The following is a 24162-nucleotide window of genomic DNA, read 5'->3' as shown; positions in this document are numbered from 1 at the left end:
TAACTAAAATGGTATTGCTCTAGGTTTGCCCCTCTCTTCTCAAATTACAGTGCAGTATATCATGCCATTTAACCATCCTCCCCCAGAATGGCCCACCAACCAAAAAATCCTATCACTGTACGATAGGATTATTATCAGTGGTGCATTGTTTTCCTAAAGGTATTTCTCCTAAATTACATGATTACTAGGAAAAAAAGGCAACATTTAAAATGTATTATAAACAGATACCTTAGGGGCAACTGGGTGGCTCAGTCGGTTAAGCATGTCTTCAGCTCTGGTCATGATCCCAGGGTCCTGGTGCATCGGGCTCCCTACTCAGCGGCGAGCCTGCTTCTCCCTCTCGCTCTGTTGCTCCCCCTGCTTATGCTCTCTCTCTCTCTCTTTGTCAAATAAAATCTAAAACAAAACAAAAAAGGTATTTACCTCACACCAGGCTGGGGGGGTGGTCTTCAGAGCCCTAAATAAATCCAACTAACGTTTCCCAGTATCGGACGCTCTGCTTATAAAAATGCCTCAGGGCCTCATACGGAGGCCACAAATCTGAGGTAACAGCCATTTCCAAATCTCAAGTTTTCATGAGGGTCAAAGTCTGAGATTTTGGCTGAGTCTAGGCCTTCAAACTTGGGATGTGCAACTTCTTTTTTTTTTTTTTAATTTTTTTTAAGATTTTATTATTTATCTGAGAGAGAGAGGGATAGAGCACAAGCAGGGGGAGCAGCAGAGAGGGAGAAGCAGGCTCCCCGCTGAGCAGGGAGCCCGATGCGGGGCTTGATCCCAGGACCCTGGGATCATGACCTTAGCCGAAGGCAGACGCTCAACCGACTGAGCCACCCAGGCGCCCCGGGATGTGCAACTTCTTTTGCCAGGAGCTGCAAACAATAAACTATGAAATAGCCAAAATCCAGGTGTGTATCTTGAATAACACACAGAATGTATAGTAATCAGAACCTAGGGTTGTCTGGGTGGCTCAGTCTGTTGAGCTGCTCACTCTAGATTTTGGCTCAGGTTGATCTCTGGGTCCTGGGATGGAGACCCACCTCCGGCTCTCTGCTTAGTGGGGAATCTGTTTCTCCTTCTCCCTTTGCTCCTAACCCGCCCCATTCATGCTTGCTCACTCTCTCCCAAATAAATAAGTAAAATCTTAAAAAAAAAAAATTTATTTGAGAGAGAGAGGGGGCGGGGAGGGGCAGAGGGAGAGGGAGAAAATCTCAAGCAGACTTTGTGCTGAGTGTGGAGCCCGGCATGGAACTTGATCCCACGATCCTGAGACCATGACCTGAGCTGAAATTAAGAGTCAGCACTTCAAGTCCCTGCTTGAAATTCCTTTGGGCCTATACCTACAAGTGTAATTGCTGGGTCATATGGTAATTCTGTTTAGCTTTTTGGGGAAATACCAAACTGTTTTCCATAACAGCTACACCATTTTACATTATCAATAACAGCACACAAGGGTTTCAATTTCTTCATGTCCTTGTCAACAGCCACTATAGAAGATTGTGGAAAGGTTCCTGAACTTGAGTTGAAAAAAGTCAAGTACCATTTCTGGTTTTTTCTTTTTACTCCACTCCCTTCCCAGCTTTGCTTTTTAATAAAATTTTTATTTTGGAACAACTTTAGATTTACAGAAAAGTTGCAAATATAGTTGTCTTAGTCTGTTCAAACTGCTATAACAAAATACCACAGACTGGGAGACTGGGTGGCTTATGAACAACAGAAACTTATTTCTCACAGTTCTGGAGGCGGAAAGCCCAAGATCAGGGTGCTGACATGACATCGCTAGGTTCCGGTGAGGACCCTTTCTAGAGTTGCAGACTGCAGCCTTCCTGTTCTGTTCTCACGTGGTGCAGGAGGTGAACTAGCTCCCGGGGGCCTCTTTAACAAGGTCATTCATGTCATTCATGAGAGCTCCACCCTCATAACCAGTCACCTCCCAAAGGCCCTACCTCCTTATTCCATCACATTGACCACAAGTTTTCAACTTGAGTTTTGGAGGGACACAAACATTCAGGCCATAGCAATAGAACTGAGAGTTCCCAAATGCCCTTCACCCAGCATCCTTCAGTGTTCACATAGCCATGGTACATTTGTCAAAACTAAGCAGTTAAGATTGGTACAATACTAACTAACTAAATAATAGACTTTATTCAGGTTTCACCTCATTTCCACCAAGGTCCTTTTCCTGTCCCAGACTCCAATCCAGAATACCACACTGCGGGTAGCAGCTCTGCTTTGTATTCGCTGAGACACTTCCGCCACTTTCCTCTCTAATCCTCAGCTGTCGCTCGTGTCCAGAGGGAACAATTTGAGTGCAACCTCCACCTCACGGGGTGCAGTGAGGATTGAAGGGGGTGGAAGAGGGGAGAGCGTTTTGTGAGCTGTAAAGCTTCAGGCCAATGTAAAGGATTGTTACTGAAGCCCGCGGTGGCCTCTCTTCACCACTGGTCTGCCACTAGGGGTCCTCTTGCTGACGTGGCTGCCATGGGCTTTGGAAGGAGGCCTTCCTACCAGGCCTCCCCCTGGCCGGGGTACTCCTGGTGCTCCAGGCCCTGTAGGCTGATTGAGGGGAGGACCTCGCCTCATTCATTGATTGACCAAGGGCTTTGGCAGACCCTCCTCCCAGTGCTTCCTGTCTGTTTGCAAAGCTCCTCTGGGTGCTGCCAGCTTCAAGCTTAGGGGTGGAGGAGGCTGGAGGTTACAGACTCCACTCTCTCCTGGGCATTTGAAATGCCCAGCATAGGGCCAGCAGGCCACAGAGCACCCTGCATTGGCTCAGCTGCTTATCGATTCTCTCCTGGTTGGGGAAGGGGAGTGGGGGTGGGTTGAGGGTGCAGGAGTGAAGTGCTGAGTCTATTTTGGGAGGTTGCAGGAGTCTAGCTTGGCATGCCCTCTCCACACTTGGCCCCCTCTGGCGTTTCCTAGAAGGATTTCCCATCCTCCCACAGCCACTCTCTCCCACCCTCCTTCCTGCTTAGTGCTTATAGTTGACTAGTGGCCCTAAAAGACGTGTCTCAGTCCTAACCCCTGGTACCTGTGAATGTGACATTATTTGGAAATAGGGTCTTTGCCGTTGTAACTAAGTTAAGGATCTTATGATGAGATCATCTTGGATTTAGGGTAGGCCCTAAAGCCAATGACAAGTGTTCTTCTAAAGGACAGAGAAGGAGAAGACACCAAGAAGAAGGCACATGAAGATGGAGGCAGAGGGTGGAGTCCTGCTGCCACAAACCAATTGACACCAAGGGCTGCCAGTAGCCACCAGAACCTACAAGTGAGGCATGGGACTGATTCCCCCTCAGAGCCTCCAGAAGGAATCAGCCTGTTAACACCGTGATTTTGGACGTCTGGCCTTGTCTTAGCTCATGCTGCCATAACCAGATACCACAGAGTGGGTGGCTTAACCGACAGAAATGTATTTTCCCACAGTCCTGGAGGCTGGAAATCCGAGGTCAGGATGCCAGCATGGGTGGGCTTTGGTGAGGGCCCTCTTCCTGACTTGCGGACAGCCGCCTTCACTCTGGGGCCCTCATGGGGCAGCAAGTGGGAGAGAGAGTGTGTTTCTTCTTCAAAAGCACTAATCCCATTGTGAGGATCCTACTCTCATGACCTCATCTAAGCCTAAATTTCCCAAAGCCCTATCTTCAAATACCATCACATGGAGGTGGGGGGGGGGCGGGGGAGGTAGGGCTTCACTGTACAAATTTTGGGGGGATGCAGTTCAGTCCATAGCAGGCCTCCAGGGCTGGGAGAGAATGAATTTCTGTTGTTCTAAACCACCCAGCTTGTGGCACTGGTTATGCAGCCTTGGGACACTGAGACAGTGTCCCACTTCTCTAGGCCCCCTCCTCCCAGAGACCACCAATGCAAAAGAAGACTTAGGGGCTGCGGTTGGGGGGGTCACGGCCAGGGCACCGGCTTGCAGAGGCTGTGGGTGTGCATGAATGGTGTGACAGTGACCTGGGCTCACGGGGTCCAGACCCAGTGACCCTGGGAGGACCAGCACTGGGCAGAGGCAGGCTGGGGCTGTTGTGGGCACCCCTCATCTTCAGCTACCACCCCTGAAGATGGGGCCCCGGCACTACACTTGGAAGTGATTCATCAGCACGAGCCCTTCCTGGATCTGCTGCTAGGCTTTGTGGCTGGCACTGAGGACCTGGGCCCACAGAACGAGCTGGGCCAGACACCCCGGCAGCTAGCAGCCAGCCTGTGGAGGGGTCTACACTGCAGAAGTGTGTGGCACACACTGGGTTGTTGCTCCTGACCTGCTGCAGGCATGGCTGCAGTCCCCACTGGCTGCCCCAAGGAGCCCCTGACCCCTACCTAGCTCAGGGCCCAAAACACATCCCCAACATCGACCCAAGAACCAGCTTAGAGAAGTTGGAGGAAAGTGAAGAGGACCAGAAGCTACAGTTGCAGGCTGAAAATGACAAGGACCACGGCCCACTCCATGTGGCCGCCATCCTCGAAGAGGCAGACCTGGTCTGGCTCCTCCAGGAGGCCCAAGCTGACCTCAACAGACCGGAGCCCACAGGCAGCCTGCACTTGGCTGACTTGCTAGAGTTTCTCCCCGGGGGCAGGCTCGGACCCTGCTGACCCCTCTCTGTGGCTGCACCCCACTAGGCATCCCCGGGCTCCAGCCCCACCCCATCCCTGCTTACCTCTGCACACGCGGAGCCCCAGGGCCCAAGGATGAGGACGCCAGCCCGGCTCCTGCAGCGGCAGTGGTGACGGCGACAGTGAGGACGAGGGCATGAGTCGGGGGAAAGACCGATCAGCCCGGCTTGGGGGTGAGGGTAAATCAGCAGGCAGCAAAGGGGAGAAGAGCTGTGAGGGAGAGTGTTGAGACCCTCCTTGGGCTGCAGTCAGGACAGACCCAGGCAGGGGCAGTGGGAATAAATTAAGGCACTGGCAGAGGTCGGACCCAGGCAGAGGTGCAGAAGAGACCATGGCCGGGGAACTGGTAAACCCAGGCAGTGGTGGGTGGCAGCATGGGGCGATTTGCGGGGGAAGAGTTGGAGAACTCGGGCTGTAGGAACAAAACCTCGGGCAGCAGTGATTGGAACATGGGTGATATTGGGGAAAGCCCTTAACCAGTAGCAAGGAGGCTTACTTGGAAAACCCAAAGGCGTTGCGGGGTAGGGCTTGGGGGATTTGGGTAGAGGCGGAGGGTGTGGTGGGAGAGACCTCAAGCGGCTACGGTGGCTCAAGAATCAATGTGGGGCTAGAACTCAAGCAGCAGCTATGGGAGAGATGACCTTGAACATGGTGGTTTGAGAACCAGGAGCGGGGAACTCAGGCTTGAAGACAGGACCCGGTTCTTAGAGTGGGGTGAAATCAGTTGGGCAGCGGGCAAGGAGGCCGCTGCCTGAGCCCCTCTGCCTGACCCTCTACCCCCCAGGAGGAATACAGCAGCACTGTGGTCCCTAGTGACGGGGGCCAACACTGCTACCTCCCACCCAGCCTCAAAAATCTCTCCCTGATGACCCCATCTGATTTGTTTAAATGTTAATATAATTTCTGATTTAAAAAAAACCTCCCAGTTTTGACAACCAAGGGTAGAAAAAGAGAAGACTTAGAGAGCTGAGCTCTGAACAGTTTCTGCTGCTGGTTTCAGTCTGTAAATGCATGTACCTGCCTGTGTCCCAGTTGCAGGATGCTCCTTACTTCCCAGGAAGTCCTCCTGCTATGCAGACACGCTCATCCACAGAGCTACAAGCAGGCCAGGACCTCAGCAAAAGCCTCCCCGGGGGGAGACAGATCCCAGCACCCCCTGCCTCCCCTCCCATTGCGTCAGTGGTCTTCTGGAGACCAGCCCAAACTAAGGGAGGAGAGTCCAAAGGTGAAAGCCTTTGATGTGGTGACAGACTGATGGGATCGATATTTAGGGGCTGATGGAACTACACGCCGTAGCACTGTGGTGTCCACTCAGGCTGGCTCTCCTGGCCAGGAGGGAATGTGCCTGAGGGCCTTGCTTTGCGGGGAGAGGGGTTATTTGGTGTGACGGACATAGCACAAGAGCGGAGTGAGGTCTGGTGTGTCACCAAATCGCTCTGTGACCTGAGGGAGGTTACTTCTGTAAGCCTCTGTGTCCTGAGAATGGAAGTGACTGTTCAGGTCCTTCTCTGAATCAACAGTCAGTCCTGGGAGACTAGGCCAGATTAGGCAAGTAGCAGATTCTTTTTTGTACATCTAATTGCGGTAAAATATATATAACATGACAGTTACAGTTTTACCATTGTTTTCATTCTTTATTTTAATTGTGGTAAAATATGCATAAAATTTAACATCGTGACCATTTTTAAGTGTACAATTCAGTGGCATTAAGTACATTCACAACGTTGTACAACCATCACCACTGTCCATTCCAGAACTTTGCCATCCTCCCAATCTGAAATTCTACCCATTGAGCAATAACTCACCCCTCCCTCTAAACCCTGGCAATCTCTATTCTACTTTTTCTATGAATTTGCCTCTTCTGGGTACCTCATATAAGTGGAATCACAAGATTTGTCCTTTTGTGTCTAGCTTATTTCACCAAGTATGTTTTCAAGGTTGATCCATATTGTAACATACATCAGAATTCCTCTTTAAGGCTGAATAATATTCCATTGTATGTATATACTGCTTTTCCACTGCTGGACACTTGAGCTGTTTTCACCTTTTGGGATTGTGATTTCACGCTCTGTGAACATTGGCATACACATGTCTGTTCACTTCCCTGCTTTCACTTTTGGGTATATACCTAGGAGTAGAATTACTGGATCCTATGAAAATTCTATGTTTAATTTTTTGAGGAACCACCAAACTGTTTTCCCTTGAGTTTACTCTAAAATGAAAGCACTCTGTCCTGCCATGGGTGTGTGCTCGAGAATTCCATGGAGAGGTAGCTCGAAACCACCTGGGATCGGAGAGGCCACCCAGAGCCCAGGGCTGCCCACTTTCTACTTCTGGAGTGAATTACATTGTGGCTGGAAAGTGGCTATGAAGAAACATCCTTTTCTCTCCTGTTCACTTGTCTGGAATTTTAAGAATGGTGGTGGTATGTGCATACATGTCTGATTTCATTGATAGAACAAAAACCCCAAACAGGACTGGATGAGGACTGGGGGAAAGGGCAGGAGGTTTAATTGGGAAGGGCAGAAAGGTGGTTGACACTAAGACTGAAGCTCTTCAAACCCTGAGCAGAGTTACAGGATGGCCTAGATCAGGTGAGCAGGGGCCAGGGGAGCAAGTGAGCAGATGAACTGACCCAGCCCTGCGCTGCTTTGAATCCACATTTGGTCTGGGTTCAACTCTCAGTTCTTGTCCTTGCTAGTTTGGGCAATGAACTTAGGCTTCTCAAGTTTGGCTTTCTCATTTGTAAAATTAGGGACATTATGAAAGTCAGGAGGATGGAATAAAACCACATTCCTGAGACAATTCCCACAGTGCCTGGCCCTCACACTCGGTATAGCTCAGGAAGCTAGCTGGCTGTGTTCCTCAAGCCTTGAGCAGCATACTCAGGTGCTGTGTTAGATTGGGAAGCCCCTCCCTCACCTCCCAGCTCTAGAAATCTGCTTTATAGCATGCGTTTTTGATGCAATTTGCATTTTGGTGGCTGTTTTAGAACTTAGTGGTTGCCTTTCTACAGTTTCCTTTTCTCTCTGAATCAAATGCTTTATCTTTTGGGGACTGGCAGATGGGCTTACTTGCATGTACAAAACTGACTTTTAAGCAAAGGACACATTCTTTGCTTAAAAAAAAAAAATAGAAAACCTGTTATTCTGGGCAAAACTCTTCCAGATGCCTTTGGAACCGAATACATCTTGTTAGTGATCCTGTTTCATGTACTACAAAGGGCTCACTCTACAGGCAGATAGAGCCGGATTGAAGAAGTACTGTGAAAATACTTGAGGCCATCACCTTATGTAAATAAAAATCATTATCATTAATCATAAATACAGAAAATTTGATGTCTGATAAGTGAGCTTGTATCAAAGCAGACAGATATTTCTGTCTTCCCCGCCTTTCTCTGCTCTGCCTAGTGCTCAGCGCTGCTCATCCTTGCTGATTTAATTCAATGAGCCGACCTGCAAACACGGCCAGGGTTCCAATGATACAGACGAGCATGAAGACTCCAAGGAGAATGTGGTCCATCACCATTGCAACATACTTCCATTCCTCGGCCACCTGGGAGAGAGAAAAGTGTTAGAATTTCCTTCAGGTGGTCATTAGACTCACAGTGTTCACGTTATGCATCGTCTGTGGTCCACACAATTTGCAGATCTCAAAGCCCTCGACATCCCTTGACTGGCATGGTGATCTTTATCATTCCAATAGATTATTCACAATGGGATGGCTCACGAAGGCGGCTTAGAGGTGGTCACCAAGGCACATCGGAGCTCAGCAGCTGCCTCGTGAATGCCAACCTACCCGTCAAGACAAACCCGTCCATCTGTGCTCAAGTATTTGATCATTTAAGCCTGGAGGTGTGGGTCTCAAGGCACGGAACTTACGTTGTTGGACTCCTGGTCTGACTTCATGGTCTCTGCGATGTATTTGACTCCTTCAATGGCACTTTTTACCTCGGGGTGTTTGATCAGGGGAGAGTGGAAACCCATGGGTCGAGGCCCTGGCTTCCCAGAAATGTCGGAAATATCAATGTCTTCTGTAAAAATCTTTTTGTCTTGTTTTTCTCTGGATGGTCTTTTCATTGTGGAGAAGAACATGATATTTGGGATAGTGTCGATAAAAACCTAACATAAAGAAGAAATCCATGCATGAGAATTATTGCCAACAGGGCAAGTATCAAACTCTGACTTTGAATTAGCAGCGTGACTTTAGGCAAGTCATTTGGCTTCTCTGGGCCTTAGCCTCTTTGTCCTTAAAACAAAAGGACTCTACTAAATTTTCTTAAAGATTTCTTCAGGCATATCTTGTGGCCTGTCAAATTACTACCGTGAGTAGAGATGATTCTGTAATGTGAGGAGTTCGCCACTGGAGGGAGCCTGTGTGCAGCTATTGGACTCAATGAGAAGCCATTGATGCTTAAGCTTCCAGCCCTGCTATAGGTACCCGCTGTTTTCAAAGCCATGTGTTAGCAGGATAATATGGTTAAAGAAAAGGTCTTTCTGGCTAAAAGAGTATATAAGTCTCCAAAACAGCGACTCTGTTTTCTTCCATTTCTTGTTCCTGAAGAAATGCAACATAGGTGTTGACAGGAGTCATGTGAGTCTTTATAGATACAGGGACTGATTGTCTTCCCAAAAGAATACATTGCAAGCAGTAGTGTTTCTGTCAGTTCATGACAAATCTTTTGCCTGCTACAGAAAAGACCCTGGAAGCTAGTGTCTCTGTGAAGTTTTATTTAAAAACTGACATACTGGAAATGTTAACACACTTTAAATTTCAATAATGTAAATATTTGAGACCAAGTTCCTCAGTGACACTCACTTCTTGACAATTTCTTGTCAAGCACTCCCTCCATCTCTAGTTCTTCTATTCTCAGCAGATAATTTCTCCCAGCAAAAAATAAGCAGTCTGTTCAGAGATTGGAAGACATACAAACAGAAATCTCAAGAATTTCACAGCATTTGACTAAAAAGACAGTGACTTACTCACCTTCTCTAATCAAAGGGATTATTTAAGCTTGAATTTGGAGGGGGCTCTGTTAATTCTGTTTTTCTTCTGTGCCTGGGGAGGCTACGTGAGCTATTTATTCCTAGAAAGAGGCTAAAGAAAGTTCCTTCCGGAAATCCCCTCAAAATCCCCAGAAAGGACTTTCAGTTCCGAAGTACCCACAGTGGTTAACCAGAATTCCACTGGCCACGTGGAAGGAGAGATGTTCTTACGGGCAAGAGTTTGCAGGGCCTTGCTCACTCACCTTGCGTACCCAGTCGGGCATGACGTGGGTGCTGGGGGAGCGGTGGTGTGTGTTGATGACAATGACGGTGATGATGATGGACGCTATGACAAACACCATGGTGAACAACATGTATTTCCCAATCAAGGGCACGGCACTGGAGGTGGAAGGGATCAGCTCCACGATGACCAGGAGGAACACGGTTAAGGACAGCAGGACTGAGATGCTTAGAGTCATCTTCTCTCCTGGACAACATGAAGAAGAAATACAGCCACTCATGTGTTATGGGCTGAATCGTCGTACCCTTCAGTTTTATACATGGAAGTCCTAAGGCTCGGCACCCCTGTGACTGTAGTTGGAGATGAGGCCTTAAGTCAAAATGAGTTGATTAGGGAGGGCCCTCATCCAGGATGACTGGTGTCCTTCTAGGAAGAGGAGATTAGGACAGAGACACCCACAGAGAGGAAAGACCAGGTGAAGACACAGGGAAGACAGCCACCTGCAAGCCAAGGAGAGAAGGAAACCAAACCTACTGACACCTTGGCCTCCAGAACCACGTGGAAATAAATTCCTGGCGTTTAAGCCGCCCAGTTTGGGGTACTTTGTTTTGGCGGCCCCAGCCAGCTCATATACCACAGACCCCAAGGGTGAGAGCAATGTGGCCTGCGTGACGCTGGGGAAATTTCCTGGGCAGAATTTGGTCCTTTGAGACCTTACGCACCTTAGCTCTGCTGACGGAGGCAAGTGGCAGGCATTTCCATGAGAGGCTGCCGAACAACCAGTGGCTGCTTGATCTCATGTCCCAGAATTCTGAGGCTTGGAATTCAGGGAACCAAGTACACCCAGCTGTGTGACGGGCTAGACTCTGGGTGGCAGTGTTCTGTCTGCAGCAGAATGTCATCAGCCTCCCAAAACGGAACCTGACCTACTTGTTACCCAGCAGATGGATGGGCAAACCAGAAGTACACGTGTAGTTTTCTCGTTATGGGAGGAAGCTGCAGGACCAAAACCAAGAAAAGGACAAAACCAATGAACTACTTACTTTTTCACATTCATCTAAGAGGACAATTTGTTTTTTTTCTTGTTCTGTTTTTCATATTAAGGGATCAGCAATTTCCCTGCCCCAACCTCTTTTCACCAGGCCCTATAATTTCAGGGTGAACAATTCCCTGTTAGAGTTTTGGTATGGCAAGTGAGGAGGGAGGGGCTGAATGGGAATATTTTTGTGGGGACTGACCACCTGAGATGCAGTTAGAGAGCCTTTGGAAGGGACTTTCCTTGGCCCGGTCCTGCTGTTTGTCTTGGGAAACCCTTGTGTTACCCTGTTCTCCTCCCATACTGGATGCTTCCAGATGCTATGAGTATCTACAGGATACAGAGTGGATGCAAACAAGAAATGACCAATTCTACCTAGTTAGGACAAGTCTACCTAGTGGGTAGGAAAGTCTTTAAAAGTGAAAAAGGAGACAGAATTATAAATACGAAATATTGATCAAGTTACATCAAATTTCTCGATTAATAATAATGAGAATAAGAGCTCGCATATATCATGCATTCTCACTGTTCTAAATGCTCTTCAAGCGTAAACCATTTCACATTTACAGAAACTCTGATTCGTTTCCGTATTGCCCTGACTGGCATTTTCTCTCTTCACTTTAAGAAGCTTCATTTGATTAGAAAGTTGAAAAAAAATTGTGTTTGGGATCATTTATTTAAAAATAAATACAGTCATCAATACAATGTGCATTCTGTGGGGCAAATTCTTTTTTTTTTTTTAAGATTTTTTTAAGTAATCTCTACACTGAGTGTGGGACTTGAACTCACAACCCGGAGATCAAGAGTCAACATGCTTTACTGAGTGAGCCAATCAGGAACCCTTGTGGGGCAAATTCTGCCTTATTCTCTACTGTGGCCTTGCCGCATAACAACTGTTCAACAAATATGTTGAATGAGTGAGTGTATATGAATCTTTTTTTTCCTTGTTGGAAAGCGGGACTTAGACTTGTGTGTGTTTATCATTTTGATATAATTGTTACCTGTCATAAGTTTGAGGACTGTCTGTACCACCTTTCTTTTTCCCTACTTGTCTGCCCTAAATTGTTTATGAGCAGTGACTTCAAGCAGGCACTCCTGTACCCTTTTCCCCTTTTCTGCAGATTGTTGGTATTTGGTGAAATTATGTCACAGATGTGATTACCCAGTAGGAGGTAAGGAAGTTGCTCAGGCTGATATGTGAGAAGGAATTGCTACTTGGGAAGTATGGTCTTGTGTATAAAGATACTGCCATCTGGAAAACAGACACACAAAAGCTATTTTCAAGTGGCAAGCAGTGAGCAAAAGAGGCAAGACTTGGATTAATCAGTATATAGTCAGTGGCTTCATAGGGGAAGTGACATGAGGAGTGTCTGTGACGCAAGCCTTACCCAGCACATTTCTGGGCACACAGTAGGTATTCAGCAAGCAAGTACTGGTGGTTATTCACATTAGACTGAGCTGTGTATGTGCGCCTCCAGGCTCATGTTCAACTCTGCCTGCCCTGTAGTCTGCTCCAGCTGTGAGCTCTAGCCACAGCGACTCACCACGGAACATGGCCACTCAGTAAATGCGTCCTCCCAGGGATGATGATTGGGCGTGTCTGCCTGTATTTGTTTATTAGCCCATGATTATTTCTGCTTTCCCCCCAAATAGCAGCACGAGATGTGTCTGCGTCAGCAGCAGCGGCCATGGCAATGGCACCCACCTGAGTCTGTGGGCAGGTAGAACACCAGGCCAGTTAAGAAGGAGAAGAGCAGGCAGGGAATGATGACGTTGACGATGAAGTAGAGGGGTAGGCGCTGCATGACAAAGTGGTAGGTGATGTCCAGGTAGGGGGTGGAGGGGCAACAGGCATAGAACACCCAGTGCTTCCAGCCCCGGGACTCCTTGATCACCCATTCTCCACTTTCCATGAAGTTGCTTAGGTCTGGTTGGTCACTTTCCTGAGAAGATAAAATGAAACTTTGAAACCCCAGCTGTGTCCCCCTTGAGGAGGGGTGGGTTTCAAACTCAGCTGTAATAAAGCAACAGATTGCAGTGCTGTTGGGACTGGAATGGGACCCAGGAGGGTCACTTCCAATTTGGGGTCTTTCCTATAAAATAAGGGGGATTTGGACCATTGGGATCCTCCATGTTGAACACACCTTCAAGTCACTTGGGAACTTGACAACATATTGGTGCCTTACTCCCACCCCAGACTGATTCAGCCAAAATTCCTGGGACCAAGTTCGGGCAGAGGAATGTATGTGAGCTCCCAGGTGGTTCTCATGTGCACACACCGAACTGTTGAATTCGATGATCCCCAAAGGTATAACTGGTGCTGAGAGACTGGGATTCTGGAGGGACAGAGCTGGACACCTGGATGACGCTCCTCCTGCATCCAGCCCCATCCTGCGAGGTCAGCACCTACCGGGTTGATGGCCACCACCGAGCCGTCATAGGTCCAGGTGCCCAACTTCATGCTGCAGTTCTGTTCGTCAAAGGGAAAGTGGGTGACGATAATCTCACAGTAGCTTTTGAAGATGGCCGGGGGTGTCCATGTGATATGGCCGGTGTAGTCCAGGAGCACTTTGGTTAACTTGACAATGGCAAAGTCGCCATCTGCACTGCAGTTGGGATCAAAGAGGAACATGACTCCAAGTGACGGATGAGCCGTCAGTTCTGCGTGGGGATGTTAGCAGGAGACAGCTGTTAATTATCCAGGTGCTAATTATAGATGCTTTCATTCGGGGAGTGTCACTTTTTTTTCATGGCAACGTTTCCCAAATTTATCTGATAATCACTGGGGTGCTTGTTTAAAATACAGACTTCTCAGCACCATCTAAGCACTAAATCAGAATATCCGGAGAAGAACCTAGGAATCTACGGCTTTAAAGAAATAACAGGTGATACTATATACCAGATGTTTTCTTCCCAGTCCTCAGTAGTATTTGTAATGTTAATCTCCATCTATCCCTTCCCCAATATACTTTGAAAGTTAACTGGGAAAAAAAAAAACGGGAATTTTAAATAAAAACAAGTCCAGTGGCTCATGACTGTGGTAAGCAGGTTAAAGAAAGGCTCTGTTATCTTTTTCAGAACTATCTAGAATTCAGTAGGGTAGAGTCGAAAACTCAGAGTGCTCCTGGGTCAGGCAGGTGAGGAAGGGGTGAGGGGTGAGAGGAGAGCCTTCTCTCCTCTAAGGAAGGTGCCACTCAGCTTTGCTGTGGAGCCCTCTTGTGAGGGAAGGATGATGCTGCCAGATATTGGGATTCTTCCTTGGAACCTGGAAATCTGGAATTTTTTTAATCCAAAGTTTCCATGCTTTTGAATAAGGGATTTTTCTACAGAGACTAGAACTCCAGAGTTTAATGTAATACTGTTCAATTTTCAAGTGTTGGCACTAATTTCTCATTTTAAAAATCCACCATGGTAGAGGGGCGCCTGGGTGGCTCAGTCGGTTAAGCATCTGCCTTCAGCTCAGGTCATGGTCCCAGGGTCCTGGGATCAAGCCCCGAGTCAGGCTCCCTGCTCAGCGGGGAGTCGGCTTCTCCGTCTGCCTCTCCCTTCCCCGCTTGTGCTCTCTCTCTCACTCTCTCAAATAAATGAGTGAAATCTTTTTAGAAAATAACAAATAAATAATCCACCATGGTAGGTAATAAAAAATAACAGGCCGTTTCTGTGGGCCTTATTCAGTGGGCAGTCCACTTGACCCCAAACAGCCTGTGAGTTGGGGCCTCGGCCAAAGGCATTAGAATAGGTGTTGAAGAGGTGGGTGGGGTCTGCCCTGGGGGACTTTCAGGGACCTATGGCATATGTTGGTGCCTCACTTCATAAATCAGTGATTTTTCCCTGGGGTGGAGTTGAGGCACTCTCCAGAAAACTGTGCGGTTCTGGACCTTCCCAAAAGAGCCCCAAAGAGCAGAGGGCCACAGGATCATCTACATCTGTCTCTATAAGCTAGTAAAACTGGGTTCTCTCCCCACCAGGGTGTTCCCGAGCGAGCTTGTCAAGAGGACCTGAGGACTTTAATTGCTTCTCTTAGATTCTTACCGAAAGAGAAACTTACTAACACCAGACACTCTGCTCTATCAGCGTATTTGTCCAAAAACTTTACACAAATGATTGGTTAATCGGGCTCAAGCTTGAGTCTCAGGTATCACTGGGAAATATGTAGTAGAAAATCAAAGTAGGAGGGTCGGCCGTAAAGGGTGTCCTTTCCATTCACAAGCCCTTGCTGCCCTCCCTGGTCAGTGTGCGAGAAGGCACAGCCCGCTTGCAGAGACACGCACTGTGTGTAGACTGTCAGACTGCACATCCTCCAGCCCGATGGCGGATGCTCCCGCCCGGGAAGGATGCTCCTTGAAATGAACATTCTCTGACAAATGAAGGGCGTATGATAATGAACCTGTCATTAGACCAGAGTGTCTTGCATCACATTATAATTTCACAACATGCAGTCTGTCACGGAGCCCGGTGGATGGGCGACGCAGGCCTCCCCGGCCATCAGCAGCACGCGATGTCTCGGGATGCCATGAGGATGTGATGGATAACCACCCCAGGAGGTTCAGACCTATTGGTAGGAAGGGCGTTTAATTCCAAGGAACTCAATTATATGAATTTGGGTTCCTTGGATAGTTGCCATACACCCTTCAGGAGCTCTCAGGGATTAAATGTCCCCCACCCCACAGCCCCGATTCAATTTGGCTCTGATAATTGTTTCTATTCATAACATGAGACACCATATGGCACCCCTAGCATGTCAACTTGGCTCTTGGTTTTTAAGGGTTATTTAATGTGAACAGTGATGAGAAGCATACTGAGAGTGGCAGCCCTTCGGATAGGGCACTTGGGCTCCACCTGCCCCAGGAATGTCCCCCTCTCCAGCCTATTTGTTTTGCTTACTTGTTATAGAGAACGAGGTCTGGGCGCCAGATCTTTTCTGAGGGAATGTGGATTTTTTTCACGCCGCCATACTCCTCTGGATTCCATTTTAGGTTGTGATCCACCCATTGCTAGAAATGAAGACATTTCACTAATAAAAAGAGCTAAAAACATTTAAAAAAAAAATCTAAGTTTATCAAGCGGTGTCTGGGCGGCTAAGTCGGTTAAGCAGCCGACTCTTGATTTTGGCTCAGGTCATGATCTCAGGGTCGTGGGATTGAGCACTGAGTCTGCACAGAGTCTGCTTGAGACTCTTTCTCCTTCTTGTTCTGCCCCTCCTCCCTGCTTTCTCTCTCTCTCTAAGATAAAGAAATAAAATCTTTACAAATAAATATCTAAAGTTATCAAGAGTTCTGATGGTATATGATAGTTTGGATATTGACAGAAATTGTGCTCCAGTAAAAAGATTTGATTCAGAATTCACGTTTCACTTTAGTAAACGATAAAAGCAAACACTTCTGTAGTACTGACTCCATGCATGCACCATTCTGAGCATTTTACATAAAATCCATGATTTAGTCTTCACAATAATCCTATGAAGGAAGAGTGATTATTGACCCCATTTTACAGATGAGGAAACAAAGGTACCCCAAGTCACACGACTGGGTGGTGACACATCTACCATGCCACACTGCCCACCCCAGGAAAAGAGAATGACCCTATTGTGAACATTTCCCTCAAGCAGACAATATCATCTTTTAAAAGTATTATATTGTTTCCTACATTATAAAAGTCATACATGCCCAATGTAGCCTATTCAGATGACACAATGTTACGAATTGAACTGTATCGCTCCAAAACTCATATGTTGAAGTCCTAATCCCCAGTACCTCAGAATATAACTTTATTTGGAGACAGGGTCTTTATAGAGGTAATTTGGTTAAAATTAGGTCATTGAGGTAGGCCCTAACCCAACAGGAGTTGTGTCCTTAAAGAAGGGGACATTTTTTTTTTTAAGATTTTATTTATTCATTTGACACAGAGAGAGTGAGAGATAGAGAGCAAGCACAAGCAGGGGGAATGGCAGGCAGGGGAGGAGCAGGCTTCCAGCTGAGCATGGAGCCCAATGTGGGGCTCAATCCCAGAACCATGGGACCATGACCCGAGCTGAAGGCAGCCGCCCAACCAACTGAGCCACCCAGGCACCCCAGGAGGGGACATTTGAAGACAGAAACATATTCGAGAAGAATGCCATGGGGACATGATGTTGGCCAACTATAGGCAAAGAAGAAAGGCCTGGAAACAGATTCCCCCTCACAGCCCTCAGAAGGAGCCAGTCCTGCTGATAACCTTGATTTTGGACTTTTGGCCTCAAGAACTGCAAGAGAATAAGTTTGTCTGTGGCTTTGTTTGTGGTAGCCTAACAAAGCACTAAGTAAAACACACACACATACACACGCACCAACAAATATGATCCATAATCCCACAACACCGAAATATTTACTTGCATCATGTTGGTATGCATCCCTGTTACCCAAATTGATTCCCCCTGGGCCCAGGTTCAATCCCAGGGTGAATACAAACGACATCAATGCACTTATCGAGCTGCATACCTGTTTCAGTCGCACGTTGGTTGTCACAATCTGATTTACTTCATCCTGAGAAAAGATAAGACCGCATCTTCAGAGGTAAGGAGGGGAGGTCAGGGTGAGGGGTGCAGGAGCCCCAAGTGCTACTGTCTCACCACGTTGATGAGCTGGATCAGCTGCAGGCCCACGGTGACCTCCACAGCCTGGCGGTGGTCTTCCACTGGTCGCACCACACTGTTATAATCTTCAAATAGCTTTGCCACCAGGCGGGTCTCATGTTCGGAGCCCAGGACGAGGCCAGCTGGGACAGCAAATGACACATACACTCAGATTCTGCTCCCCAGCCGCCACCAACACTAACATGAGTCACTGAGGCGTGACCAGCAAATGGAAGGCACACGGACCCCCTTGTTCAAGGGCTCCCAATGCAGCTTTTATGGTCCTAAGTTCCTTTCCAGTCACAGCTGCTGGTGTGGTCCCTTCCCAGTGGGGTGTGCCAGATTATTGTGACACTTGTGCTCTAAACAGATGACATTCCTTAATACAGCCGCTGGCTGGAATCAGGTTTACTGGATGCACACATGCAAGAAGAAACGTCCACACAAAAACCCATCTCCGTATTTCAGGGTCTTGGCATGGGGTAATGAAATCTCAGGTTGGCTGGCCTCGGATCTCAAAATGCTGTGAACAGCCAAAAATTGATGCCGGTTCCTACCCACTAGGATGGCGAGAATTCACAAAATTGAAAGCAGTGAATATCGGTGAGATTATGGAGCCCTCATATGTTGCTGGTGAGAATGTGAACGGTGCAGCCACTCGGGGAGACAGTTTGGCACACAAGTTACATGCAGAGTTGACCATATGACCTAGTGATTCCATGCCTAGGCATATCCCCAGAAAGACTGTCCACATAGAACCTTGCACACCAGTGTTCGTGGAAACACTATACATAATAGCTGTATTATGTATAGTGCAACTCGATATACAACTCGAATGCCCATCAGCAGATAGATGGATGAACAAAATGTGGCATATCCATGCAGTGGAATATTATTCACCCATTAAAAGGAAGTGTTGATTTATGCTACAACGTGGGGGAACCCTGAAAATATTATGCTAAGTGAAAGAAATCAGACACAAAGGAGCACATATTGTAGGATTCCACTTATGTGAAATATTCAAAATAGGTAAATCTGCAGAGAGAGCAGATTAGGGATTGAGAGGATGGGAGAAAGGGGAGTAACTGCTTATGGGTATATGGTACAGGGTTTCCTTTTGGGGTGATGAAAATGTTCTGGAACTAGATAGCAGTGATGGTTGTATAACATTGTGAATGTACTTAATGCCACTGAATCATACACTTTAAAATGGCAATTTTAGGTAATGTGTATTTTACCAGGACAAATTCTATGTAATGTGTATTTTCCTGTAATTTAAAAAAAAAAAAATCACTGCTGGTGAGTACACGTCCCTGTTAAGTGACATAGAGTAAAAATCATGTGCTTTTCTGACCTGGATTTGGGGCTACTATGGAGCATGAGTGACTCCTGAGAATCTTTACTACATTTTCCTTCAGGATGCTGAGCAATATTATCTACTACTCTTGGACCCCACAGCCCTTTTCTGTCCAGTGTTACACGGGGCTCACCAGCCTCCGGTGAGGCAGGCAGACCGGCATTCTTACCTGAGATCCGAGAGGCTGGAGGACTTGTCCAAGGTTCTGTGGCTAGGGCAGAGCTTGGAGCGAGCCTTGCCATTTTGCGCTCTGTTCCCGCACTAACTCAAGATACCATGAGTGTGTCGTGGGCTGTCCTGGAAATTGCACCACTGTCCTAGCATTGTTCCAATGAGAAAAAGCATTCCCAATTCCAACAAGTGCCTTATGAAGGATCTTCATAACTTTGTAACTTAAGCCTTACGTGGATTGAGGATTGCTTGTTCAGGGTTAGGAGAGGAAGCAGACACAAGATCCACTTGCCCTAATGCACGTAACCAGATCCCTCCTTTCCGCAGGTTATTGCTGAAGCCACCATACCTTCTCCTTTGGCCAAGACAACTTTAAAAACTGAATGAGTGAGATGCTTTCCTTTTTTTCCCCAGTAGTGTTAATCTATTGCCTCTAAGACACGTTACTATTTTTCTTTATTATTTTTCTCCTTGAATCTTCAGTTTGAAAGTTTGTCAACAAAATAAGTAAAAAGTAATTACTTTTTCTATTTTTAATAACTAATAAAAATAATAGCATATCCAGCTGTTATGTGCAGACAATCTTCTATGTGCTTTATATGTACTAACTCTTTCAATCCTCATAACTGGGTGGGGTAGGTACTGTTCTTGTCCTCGCTTTATAGAGGGGGAAATTGAACCTTAGAGAGGTTGAGTGAGTTGTCCAGATTTCATAAATGGTGGAGTCAGCCCACAGCCCATACTCTCAACCACTAGTTCACATCCAGAACTTTGGATCATCTTGAAATAACCAGTGTTATGCAATGACTTGAAACATTTTCATCCTCACAAAAATGTGTATTTTGTTGGTAGAGCTTCACTGATGGCCCTTTATTTGTATTATTGAATCCTTACAATAATCCTAGGAGATAAGTCTTTACTCCTGGTTTACAAGTGAGAAAACTGACATTTGGACAGTTTTGGCATGTGTTCGTGGTTCCCAGCCAGTTGGAAGTAGGACTAAAAATGCAGGCAGTCTGACCCCAGGGTCTGTGCTCTTTACTACCTCCCTAAAGATAAATGTATCATTTCCATTTGGATTTTTGAAGCTTTCAGTATAGCTTAAATGTCTGCATTATGACCTTCCTGGACTCTAGGTATGGAACCTCTGACCTCGCCTACCTCATTTCTAGTTTCCCAAACTTCCTGAGCCCAAAAGAATCCATTCGGCACTTACACATAACATCTCGCCCAAACCACCTGCCACCTGCATTCAGCGCCCTTCAAGTTTGCATGTTGTACAAAGACCCAGTTTTTGCTGTCACCCCATTGAGCCCCTGGGACATGGCAATCCTCTGTCCTCCACACCTGTCCACCCTGGACCCCTCCTGGCCCACGGGTGGCAGGGGGAGGGCAGGACCATGGCATGGGCCACCGAGTGCCTTGGCCACTGAGTTTGAAGCTATTGCTTTGGCACTGCCTGGGCTGCTTATTTTTAAGTGACTGTTTATTCCCCTTTGACAGGAAGAACATACTAGAAAGCATCAGATAGAGCAGATGGTCCACATTATGAAGCAGGAAAACTATGCAGGCCAACTCTATGGTCCACTGGGGAGAAGGGGAAGACCGGGGAGACAGGCCTTGTCAGAAATCCAGTGACATTCGCTTCCTCCTCTCTCAGTCTCACAAATAACAAGGGACCCTGTTCCTTCCATAATGCATTTCTAAGGAATTTCTGTGGAGGTCTCTATGTCTCAGATTGGGTTCATTGGTGGTGGTGGTGTTGTTTTCCTTTTTCCTCCCCAGAGCAAGGCAGAGAGAGAAAACACATAGGACTTGAAGTCAGAATTCTGTGATTCTGTTCCCAGCTCCAGTGTGGTCTGGGTAGTCAGACCAGTTCTTCATGGAGTCAATGAATCACAGTAAATACTTTCTTAAAGACAGGGTGTAAATTGATAAACGTACAGACAAATAAATAATGTCAAAGTCTTTCTTTTCAGCAAGATCATATGGTAATCTTTACTCAGATGCTGTCCACATTACTTCATTCGTCAAGTATTTATTGAGCACTTACTGTGTGCAAAGCATTGCTTTAAGAGCTCTGAGATATTCATAGGTGAATCTGATACGAATCCTATCTTTCTACCCTCATGGAGACTGACATGTGTCATTTACATAAATAGCTAGGAACAAGTTGGAAAGTAATATGCCATAAGAAAAATGGCAGTGAAGTACTTAGGATTCCAGAGATGGAAGAGAGGAAGAGGTTGTAATCCAAGGTGCTGCGTAATTAGAACAGAGATCATTATGTGGTAAGCTCACATAAGAAAAAGTGCCCTGATGTGAATGAGAATTTTGGCCACAAAGAACTGAACCAGCCACAGTTTCAAAGTGTTCTTTTTGTACCGTACTGGTTCAATTTGCATTTTTATGGAGGAACAGCCTACTGGACTGGGCGAAAGGAATTCTGAAATGTTACTAGTTACTTTGGGTAATTCTTATCTCAACCTGGTGCTGTATCTTTTGCTACCTTTGGCAATTTCAGGCTGGGTTTTCTGACTAGGCGCAGCGTAAACAGTCTCCAATGGATCACATTCCAACATTTGTAAACTAAGCGACCCTGGGCAGGTCAGTTCATGTCTTTCAGCCTCGGTTTCCCTGTAATAACAAATTAAAGTTGTGGCACTGCCTCAGCTAGCTCTAAATTTCTATGAGCCCCTATGTGAATTGATACAGGGAAACTCTAGGTTTGATCTAAATATACATCACATACCTTTTTAGATAGGTAAACATGCATTTTCCCGAGGTCTTTGGTGTCCAGAGAGATCGCTTAAGGATTTTTATGTGTAAGCATATCACTTAAGAATTTTCATCGGGTGTAGTCTCTGCAGGCGAGCACGCACACATGTACACGCACACACATATGTGCACACACACACCACACCAACAAAGGCCAGTTTTAGTTGGATCAAGTCCAAATCCCACAGGCTGTACTTTATCCGAGTTTGGGCTATTTCCCTGAACTCTGCTCTTGAAAAACATTAATAATAAAGCTCTTTACCTTTTTTTGCGCAGAAGGTATGTGTGTGTGTCAGAGCAATATTAGAGAAGAGAAATCACAGAATGTCAGCCGTCTTGTTTCTCAGGTGAGATGATATCACCAGTAAACTTTTAAATGAAGCAATCAGCAAACATCTCCTACTTCCCTCTACCGGAAGTTTGGGATTAAGGGTAGCGTTTCAGCTGCTGTGTGGTGACACATTCCAGAGGGGAATGCAGGTCAAGGGCTGTGCAAGGTTTTATAGTTTCAATTCCAACCCAAACCTACATAGAGTGAAACAGTAGGGCAGAAGTGCATTCAAACGAGCTTTTTTTTTTAACTGCAGAAGTTAAAAAAATTACCAAATATCTGATCTCTTATGGAAAGAGTTTAGTTACGATTATTAATAGGTTTCTCTCTCCAGCACATGCAGCTGTCAATCAGTCCTCTTCATTACCAGAATTCTCCCAGAGCAGTAAAAGGACTTGTTACCCAAATTGTCTGCAATTACAAGATGCCACTCTGAGTCCCTATAGTTGCTCCAAGATGAAAGCCGCTCCTGGATGGTAGCAGGGGTGCTGAGTCTGATCAGACGGGTGAGGCGACCCTAGGCACTGATGGTGGGCGGGGCCTGCCTGTCTACTCTATAGCCTCTGACCAGGCAGCTCCCATTTTCACTGGACAACACAAACTAGAAATCTGTATCCACAAGCTGAATCAAGCCAACAAGAGTGAGAAACTGACAGAGGAGCCTCAGGCTGATGAAGCCCTGCCATTCTGTATCCCCAGAAGCAAGACACAGGTCCAGGGACGTCTCATGCTTCAGCCTCACAGGAGAGCCCCGCGACCCCGGCACTCACCTGAGCAGAACCCTAGGAGCAGGAGGAGCAGCTGTGGCTCCATGGGCCGTGGGTGCTGGTGTGGACTGGAGGTGAGTGGTGGCCTCCCTGCGCTGCTTGCAAGCCCTCTCTGGCTGGAAGCTTGGCTGCTAGAGGGTTTGGAAAGTGAGCGGCTCAGTGGAGCTATTGTCTTACACCACCTGTTTGTGGCGGTGACAGCTGGGCTGCCCGGAGCCCTGGAGCCCAGGGACTTGCTGAGGGCCTAGCAGTGTTACAGGGTGCCTCACTTTACATAATTGCTATACCCTTGATAAGTGAGGGTGAACTGCATTGTATTTTAAATGCACCATGAGTTAGGTTTAATAATTTCTTAATTGTTAAGAAACAACTCAGAGTAGACAATGAATTATTTTGAATGCTGAGCAACCCCCTCCGTTTTGTATAAACCAGACCCTCATCTGTGTGGATTGATTTGGATCAGCGTTCCTAGGGCTGAATAGATCATCAGCTGTTTGTGTAAGACGCTGATCATCCTAAATCACAGAAGTCCACATTCCACACACAGGACAGTTGATTTGCTTGGTTCATTCTAGACTGAGAGTGCATGGGGCTTCTGTGCTGAATAAATTTGAGAAGAGCAGGGTTGGTGCCGAATCTACTGTCGGAGAATTCCACGTTTGGTTGGGTTTGGTTTTTAACAAAGATGGCTTCTTCCATAAAACTGGTTTTATTGGCCCCTGGAGTGGCTGTTCCAGCCTCTGTCTCTGTATCAGGCAGTACCTGTCCCATGGCACGCCATTAGCGGGAGCTAACTGCCCACTTCCCACGTACTGTCATTCAAGTGAAGCGTAATTAGCGACAAAGTGTCCCACTGCATAAACATTTGTTCCAGGCTCCTACTCTCTTCCATCCATTCTCTGCCTACTCTCACTCAGGGAAGCAAAGAGTAGAGTGGTTCAGCTTTTCAATTTCTTTGTTAAAAAACAACCACCACCCTAAAAGCCAGCAGTTAGTAATTACTCAGTCTGAAGAGTATTTTTACCAAAACAGGGAAGGAAGCAGTTATTTAAAGAGACCCTGCCTGTTCCTTCCTTTTTCCCCAAACTGAATCAGGTGAGGAAGGTCCCTCGTCTCAAGTCCAAGGACAGCTTCCTGACAAATCTGCCCATTCTGGTGAGTCCAAACAGAGCATTAGAGAAAAGGCTTGGAAGGTACAGGAGAGAGCCACACATTGACATTATTTATATTTTTTCTGTTTAAGTTGTGGGATATCGCTCACTGTCCACTAAAAAA

General features: G+C 46.7%; 1 protein-coding gene and 1 long non-coding RNA gene across 17 annotated transcripts in view; one reads left to right on the top strand and one right to left on the bottom strand.

Moving 5' to 3' along the window:
- LOC115937967 (uncharacterized) overlaps nt 1–24162 on the top strand; it is a 127002-nt gene that overhangs the window by 17246 nt on the left and 85594 nt on the right. For 14 of the 16 annotated variants that reach the window (XR_014143528.1, XR_014143527.1, XR_014143536.1 and 11 more), the window contains exon 3: nt 22820–22961. This is a non-coding gene — a long non-coding RNA (uncharacterized LOC115937967). Of the gene's footprint in view, nt 1–19338; nt 19399–22819; nt 22962–23982; nt 24145–24162 lie in introns of those variants that run through there. The other 2 variants (XR_014143542.1, XR_014143541.1) reach the window with 2 other exon arrangements.
- Nucleotides 6219–22999, bottom strand: CHRNA1 (cholinergic receptor nicotinic alpha 1 subunit). The gene is made up of 9 exons (XM_081814145.1): nt 22891–22999; nt 17481–17626; nt 17350–17394; nt 15758–15867; nt 13284–13479; nt 12579–12816; nt 9860–10083; nt 8493–8732; nt 6219–8166 (listed from the first exon to the last, which is right to left on the bottom strand). The coding sequence occupies exons 1-9, from the start codon at nt 22931–22933 to the stop codon at nt 8035–8037; spliced, it is 1374 nt and encodes a 457-aa protein (XP_081670271.1). The 5' UTR covers nt 22934–22999; the 3' UTR covers nt 6219–8034.

This window comes from Leptonychotes weddellii, chromosome 3 (assembly GCF_054177405.1).
Source record: "Leptonychotes weddellii isolate Sample4059 chromosome 3, ASM5417740v2, whole genome shotgun sequence".
NCBI lineage: Eukaryota > Metazoa > Chordata > Mammalia > Carnivora > Phocidae > Leptonychotes > Leptonychotes weddellii.
The sequence above is the reverse complement of the archived record's forward strand: the minus strand, read 5'-3'. Positions and strand labels throughout refer to the sequence as shown.

Excerpts from the sequence above, each read along its gene's own strand:
- CHRNA1 (XM_081814145.1), bottom strand. The coding sequence starts at position 22,933 with ATGGAGCCACAGCTGCTCCTCCTGCTCCTAGGGTTCTGCTCAG. Across the intron at positions 17,627-22,890 it reads GCTCCTAGGGTTCTGCTCAG|CTGGCCTCGTCCTGGGCTCC; the intron begins GTGAGTGCCGGG and ends TTGCTGTCCCAG. Across the intron at positions 12,817-13,283 it reads CGGTGGTGGCCATCAACCCG|GAAAGTGACCAACCAGACCT; the intron begins GTAGGTGCTGAC and ends TTATCTTCTCAG.